General features: G+C 37.5%; 1 protein-coding gene across 1 annotated transcript; it reads right to left on the bottom strand.

Annotated features, from left to right (window-relative positions):
• Window positions 1-263: 263 nt before the first annotated feature.
• On the bottom strand, window positions 264-7,534 carry si:dkey-3n22.9 (uncharacterized). Its single transcript, XM_049465208.1, is given in 23 exon segments — window positions 264-748; window positions 947-1,031; window positions 1,133-1,197; window positions 1,293-1,337; window positions 1,428-1,478; window positions 1,622-1,682; window positions 2,001-2,089; window positions 2,480-2,545; window positions 2,639-2,722; window positions 2,804-2,851; window positions 2,936-3,055; window positions 3,190-3,245; window positions 3,357-3,410; window positions 3,484-3,543; window positions 3,643-4,281; window positions 4,725-4,866; window positions 4,948-5,141; window positions 5,241-5,345; window positions 5,441-5,645; window positions 5,724-5,863; window positions 5,967-6,975; window positions 7,069-7,233; window positions 7,529-7,534. Coding segments are annotated over 23 exon segments (3,660 nt in total). The 3' UTR covers window positions 264-577.
• Between the last annotated feature and the right edge of the window lie 396 nt (window positions 7,535-7,930).

Raw genomic sequence — 7,930 nt, 5'->3', positions numbered from 1 at the left:
GCTGGTGTAATGTTTAAACACTGTCAGACTCTATTAGACACTCCTAACTTGTTGATCATCCCTCTATATATAAAGTTACTGATGAATGTATGTGGTAAGAAAGCTAACAACTAGAATTTACAGCATCAATTTCTAGCAGTAATGCTGTAACATATCTTCTGTTTCACCCAATTTGTATTTTTTCAAATAAGATTTTCCTACTGCTGTGTTGAACTTAAATTTCACCTGTCATAACCTTTAGTTAACAAAAAAACTACCACAAATAATTAAACATTGATTTTATTAAAATCAGACATAAAACATAAAAACATTCAACAGTCATAAAATAAGTATCTAAAAAAAATGCAAAAAAAAAAAAAAAAAAGACTTCCAGCACAACACTATGGCTAACTGTATTTGTCCAGCTTAACACCATTTTGGCATTTTGTATCTCCAACAACAGCCTAACTTGAATATTACAAGCTGAGGTCAATCACTGCTGACACACAAATATTTATTTTATCTCTTACTTCAGATTAAAAAAGTTCCATGTCATCTTGTAACTCAAACATAAAAACAAAAGGTTGCCATATCTCCTCTAGGTCTGAACATCTTGATCTTGGAACAATTGGTAGGTGGCAAGGGCCAACAAAGCAGCTTCCTTCTCCATGTCCAGAACTTTTGGAAGAAGAACCCTTCCCTTCAGTGAGTGGCTATTGGTCTTCACCCATTCCGCTGCAGCCACAATATTCTTCATCATTGGAGAATCCTTTAGTTAAAAAAAATAACACAAACCAAATACTATTATAACAACTATAAAACAGTGATACTAGAGAATTTGAGTAAATGTTTGCAATACTGACATGCAATGGCCAAGCCAGTTTATGTGCAGGCTAACAACTATTTAAATGTATAAACACTACATGGTAGCATTACATGTTATATAATACATGCTTTTTATACTTACTTCAAAACTCTCTGGTGGGCTGCTGTTTTGCTGGGCTGGTGTTTGTCTAGACTTCACGTCTTCCATGGAGGCAGCTGCCACTTTACTTAAATGTAAATTAACAATATTAAAAACATGTGAGTAAAACAAAACTATTGTTGCAAAAATACCACTTACATTATGTACTATAGAGAATTTATGTCCTACCTTCCTACAGGAAATGTCTCCAGAAGCTGTAGGCACCACCATCTCCTAACATCAGGCATGTCAGTCTAATGTTTAAAGTTGACAAAAACAGACCAGCAGAATATTTAAGTCCAAAGTGAGACAGGAAAATATTCAACATAGAAATTAGCATGAACATTACCTGTGTGAAGTCAAATGGCAACTCCATCACTACATAGAGTGCATACTGAAAAACAAAAACAACAAAACAATTTTATTAAAGTGCTATCAAGTTGATTAATGTCCACCTTTAGGGTCCAAAAAAAGTATTGCTTACCATCAAAATGAAGAGGCCACAGTCTATGCCTCCCCACTGTAGTGGAGCATTCTGCAAATTGCACACACACACACACACACACGAACACACGAACACACACACGAACACACACAAACACACACACACGAACACACACAAATTGATTCTACCTTTTCTTTGAAAAACGAAAGAAAATCTAGCAATAAGATGCTTACCTGAAAGTCTCCCAAAGTCACTTCTGTCCACTGGCCAGGACAAAGCTCATTTGCCACATGTCTGTATCAAAATCAGTAAAACTTTTAAATATCAACAACAACAGAACAACTCTTCTTAAAAAAAAAAAATCGAACTCCAATGGGGTCTTAACCAGAACTACCCCACTCATGTTACAGTCAGTAGTGTGAGAGTTTTAATGTCTAATGATTTTAATAATGTAACAATGTTACATTAACCTAAAAAATAGTTCTTTCAAAATGTAATAATTATGTTTACAACTGACTGGAACATGAACCATATATAACAATTGTGAACATATATGAAGTTATGAACGCAGAATCAAGGAATAAGAACATATAATTTTTCCTGAAGTAAAACCTGAAAACAGCAAGGTAGCTGTGGTGTCCAAAGCCTACAGGATTTGTGGAGTCAAAATAAAAGATTTGCCTAGCCTTTGGTTTTAAAATCTGTGAGGAACATGACATGACAGACATAATTTGAGACTCAACACAATACCATTACTAGTAGAGACTTGCAATCAAGCAATTAAACAGTTACTTATCGTTGCTGTCCAATGAAAAACGTATCTCCATTTCTGTCAATTTGAACTTTTCTTTGAACCCAGTGGATGCCATTTACTTTGTGTGAACATTCCATGACAAATAGACCAACATAAAAGGTTCAAAATAGTTTGGAAAAATATCTGGTTCCATTGATTTACATGATATATTTTTTGTAATCTGATATTTTGGAGGTACTTGTTTTTCATTGGACAGTGACCATATGCACACTAATTAATAGGGAAAAGAGAGTGAGAATTGTACAGGGAGAGTAAGACAGAAACGGAGACAACTTACGCATAAAATCCAGTGTCCGGATTCCCAGGAAGGGAAAAGAATGAAATCTTGAACACTGGCATCGGTCTGTAAGAGCAAAGGTTTTCAAAACAAATCACTAAATTACAGGTGTCTGTCAACATATCAGTAGGTGTATAATACATCTTAACAAATACCAACAGGTAAAGCATCCAGTGGGTTGCTGTTAAATGGTGGCAGCCATGTCACTATCACAAAACTGTTAAGAGCCAAGACAGCTTTGCCCTGCACAGAAAAAAAAAATAATAAATGCATTAAATACTACAAAAATAGGCTATCAACACAAAGACAGAGTACCAAACAAACCTTTGAGGCAGCCATTTTAGTTATGACAGCAAAACACCGATTGCCAATCTGTAAACAAAGAACACAGAGAGAAAAATGTCATGCTGAATAGTACTGGAAAAAAAGTGCAAAAAAAAAGAATAATGTTCGTACCGTTGCCTCAAGCTCTTCAAAGCCCAAAGACCAGAAGTCACTCCGCTTGAGTGTTTGTGTTGGGCTCACAAAGACAATATCCTCGTCTGGGTCGCTGTATTTGTCCAGAACATACTTCAGCTGTAAAGTGTAACATTGAACAGTCACACAAACAAACAAACAAACGAAATTCCATACATTGAGTTCATGGAGAAAAGCATAATTAATACACATTTTTGGGACTACATATTGATTGATTGAAGGGAAAAGCCTACTAGAAATTGATGTGAGGGAAGAAAGTCTGCACTCCAAATTCTCCTCTCATGAATGTCTGGAAAAAAACAAAAAAAATGAAATGTTTTACACATAGTTAGGAAACTCTCAGGTAGTCATGAAATAAAAAGTTGAATATAAACTTCATGGTACCTATTATAACCCTCACCTGTTGGTCCATGAAATGTCTCTTCCGCCAAAGGTGCAGGAGTTGCTGATGGAACTGTACAGAGAGTGCAATAAATACTTACAACTCTTTATACAATAGATTGAAATGTTTTAGTTACTTTACTCACCTGTTGGTCCATGGAATGTCTCTTCCGCCAAAGGTGCAGGAGTTGCTGTTGGAACCGGACCTAATGCAAAAAAACAATCACTTGTAATTTCTATACATAACAGTATAATAAAACAATACATGTCAAACTGGTAGTAAATTAAATACAGTTGTTCATTACCCAGTTTCATCTGGCCATTGGCATCTAAATGTATCTCAGCATTTGGAGGTACAATCTTCCTGATGCTTGCTTCGGTCTTCTTATTTAGATTTTTGTTGTAATGATGCAGTACATTACGCATCAAGAAGACATGTCCAGATGGGGTAAGTGTGTTCATGAAGTAATTATTTTTCCTCATGTCTGCAAATAGCTGTTCCGCACACTGGCTGTTTACCCAACCGGCCAATTCAGGGACAAGTGGGATTTGACGAAGAACATCTCTGGGATCCTTCTCATGAAAAACATCATAAAGGGCATAATGCTCAGCTGAACCTGTAAGTGGGTGACCATCTGTGTCGCCAGGATTCTTCTTTCTCTTTAGCCATGGCAAGTGTACTTTTAGTTGACTTTGAGCAGCCAGTTGAATGTTCTCTGGATTTGGCTCCTTCAGACGTCCCTCATGTGGTTTGAATGGTATTGTTTCTGGCTCTCTTAGGTTGGTATGTGTAGCTAAGCCTCTTGCGAAGTCATAGATGGTGACATTTGGAAAGTGTTTCCAAGACAGAAGTACATCTGCATAGTCACGTGGAGACTCGGCCCGAACAAGGAATTTCACTGAATAAACAACTGCACAGGGGCATGTTATGACAGCCCATCCACCTAAAGGATAAAGAGGTTACCAACATGCTTGTAAACCTACAAACTAACCATATGTTTTTCACTTTGCACTAAACAAATAAACATAGTTTATATCCCACCCTACACCAACATCCCTGCTAACTGGTGAATTCATTTATGGTGCTCAGTGCAATTATGCACAGGGCAGTGTAAAACTGTGATCACAGGACAGGAGGGATGTGCCATACGGATGTGCAAGTGGAATTTGCTGTTACTGTAGTCAAGAGGGGAAAAACTCCCTTTTAATACTTTTTTTTTTTCTTCAAAATAAATGTCTGTGGGGTCTATGAACCACTGCATGTATAATGTACTTCAATGGATTGTAATTATTCTAATTATTATTAAGAAATTAGCAAAATACAGTGTAGATCTATCCATTTTCAAACTTACTGTACATACTACTACAAATAGAAACATGTTCCTACCTGAAGCACCCCACACTTTCTGAAAGATCTTGTCATAAGAAGACCTGTTCCTCAACTCTTCTCGCAGTCGTAAGATAAGATCCATTTTTGACCCTCTTGGGTCCAGACCACACTGCTTGCAAAGCCTGCGGACCATGTCCACCTGTACGTTAAATGTACAAGAATATAAATATTTGTAAAACCATGTTTTACTCAAAACATAAAATACTGAAAAAATATTGACCTTCAAAGTGGTGAGGACTTCTTCAAGTCTCTCTTCTGTAACTTGAAGTTCGCAGGCTTCTTGACATTGTCTTGGTGCATGCATTTTGGCATATTCTGTATTTAATACCATGTCTTCTTTTCTTGTTTTAGGACCTATCCAAGGTGCCCAGTGGTGGTACGATGGTGGAACCACAAAGGGGTTTTTTCTGCCACCTAAACATAATACATAAATATAATTCAACTCAGAACTCATACCAAGTCACACAAAGTCATGAGCTCTACATATAGTCCAACAAATACAAATAAACTGACTTGTCAACAAGCCCTTGGCAATTATCTCAGATGTTACAGACTCCCAGAAGGCATCTATATTAACACAGCCATCATAGTCTTCTGGTGGATCCTCAATCTCGCTTACTGTAATACCAAAGAAGAATGTTTTTGTAGTTGTTTATGTACAGAATAAATCAATCAAATCAATAAATAAATACAAAACATAAATAAACACTTACCAGGCATACTAAAAACTGCCTTTTTATGAAGGTCCATTACAGTAACAGCTGGACAGTAGCCACACTTAATGCAGGAGTACATGTAGTCGTGCTCTGTTAAGGCTTCACAATGCATATATGCATGGAGAATTTTCTCCTTGCTGGGAAATTTCTTTTGTGTGGTTGCCTCCAAAACCTCAACAACTCTGCTAACGGCATGATGAGTCTATGATGGCATATATAAATTAGAAGGACATCAAATCATATAAAAATAACAATCAATTATAACAAGACTTCCTCAAACCTGAAGTGAATGGCGCAGGACAAGGCACATGTGCAACGAAATGAGCAAATGGTCGTTAAAATTGTGAATTCCGTCAATCCACTCCTGATACCGAATAATTAGCCCACAATTGCTGCACATTTTGCAGTATGTAGAAATGCCTGAAAAATTAAAGGAAAATCTGATCATTTATAATGAAATATGGAAATATAAAACTGATCCTGGTTAATTCTAGAAACATCTTCAATTACTTTTTATGCTTACCTTCAACAATGCCAGTAAATATTACCAACTTTGCTTTGGCTGTAATCAACTTTGGTTCACTTAAAGCCACATTGCCTGTACATTCTGGGCATGTAGTTTCCTTAGGAATTAAGTGTTCTGGAAAGCCTTCATCTGTCTTAGATCCAGTAGTCAATTTCTGGGGCAGAAGGGGTGTTTTGTTTTTTAACAAGTAACTGACCATCCTCTTCAGACCTTCATCATTGGGAGGATATTCAAATCCACTGTCAAGCGGTGCTGCACATTCAACTGTGTGTGGCACAGACACTGCATTTGTGTGTTCTTCCGTGGTCTCTGAAGACTCAAACATTTGCCTGTCTGTCTGGAACAAGTGCCACTTTGCAATATTTTTGTGTATACATGATCTTCTTGCTTTTACACAAGGGCAATGCCAAGTGTTTTGGCGCGAGTCATAGGCAGCTATAACTCTCCCATGTCTGCTGTAGTACGATAGTTTGGGTTCAAACACAGAAATGTATTTCTTTGTTGATGGGCTTCCTTCAGTTACTTCAGTTGTAAAAGGTACGCCAGCAGCACTAGCAGCTTGTTTTCTGTTGATGCAGGTTTTCTTGGTTTGCTCCCCAAAGACTTTAGCTTGAACCATATGAGTCAAGACATTTTCTTCTAGAGTTACTGAATTTGTTTCTGACCAAGGAGAGAACTGCAGTGATTTTAAATGGACACACTCAAACTGAACAAATCCGCTCCGTGCAGCAAATTCTATGTTGATATTGCATTCATCCATTTCACAGATGACTTTTGAACTTGCACCTGCTATTTTCTTCTGTACATGGATGGGGCAGCATGGTGTGTGAAATTATTTTTGTACAGCAAATATCCCATTGAGTGGATCGATGCACTGGGATGACAGGTGGTGGGTCTCTGTGATTTCAGTGATCTTTAGTGAGTGCCTTCTGTTTATGTGGATATTCAAATTTTTCAAGTCCACAGTGAGAGCACTGAACTTTTGTTTGTACACGAACACGCCTTGCTGGTAAAGGCGTTTCTGTGCTAGAAGATATCTGTACACAGGCTGGATCTGTGATGGAGGTTGGATCTGCCGTTGAAGCTATCTCAATGTTACCTGCTGGATCTGTGATGGAGGTTGGATCTGCAGCTGAGGTTGCCTCAACGTCACCTGCTGGATCTGTGATGGAGGTTGGATCTGCAGCTGAGGGTAGATCTGTGACAGAGGTAGAAGCTGTACAACCTGCAGGTACTGGCAGTCTTGCAGTTTGCCTTCTGCATGCTGTTAAATGACGAATTATTTGAACTTTTCTTATGACTGTTGCCATGCAGTAACAGCAATGAAAATGTGCTTGGTCTCTACATTTTAAATTGCACTTGACGATAGTGAATTCTAAAAGTAAAACAACAACAGATACTTAGTAAATCCCATAAGCATATTTACAAAATGAATTGCTATTACTAAAAAATGGCATTCACAATGGCGCTGTACACCATAATATAATAACACAGTGGACAGTACAAAAACAGGACATTTTCACATAAATCATTTTTAACAGTGATAATAACACACTTACCTTCATGATCCACTGCTAGTCTCATGTGATTGAGCACGTGGTTTTGTACATGGTGTAATTCGTTAGGACGGTACACTTCAGGTGTGCAGAACGGACAGTGGTATTTACTGCAACACGTAGTGCACGGGGAAAATGAAGGAGTCTGTCCTTTTCTCAAAACTGTGACATGCATCTATAAATTAATGGAAAAAATATTAATTAAAAAAAACTAGCATTATGTCATTATATACCTAAGTTGTTGTGAAGTTTTTCCGTGAGCTGGTTAATTAAGATTCAGGCCTCCGATCAGAGAACACGGAGTCATCAGAGATGGATTAACTCATTTAGCTAGCTATTGATTTAAATGAACAGCCTCTGTAACATTAGCAGTAACAGTTTCTGCAGGTGAACACAGAAAACATG

The sequence above is a fragment of the Astyanax mexicanus genome, chromosome 1 (genome assembly GCF_023375975.1).
Source record: "Astyanax mexicanus isolate ESR-SI-001 chromosome 1, AstMex3_surface, whole genome shotgun sequence".
In the NCBI taxonomy this organism is placed as follows: Eukaryota; Metazoa; Chordata; class Actinopteri; order Characiformes; family Acestrorhamphidae; genus Astyanax; species Astyanax mexicanus.
This window is presented reverse-complemented; position numbering and strand designations above follow the sequence as displayed.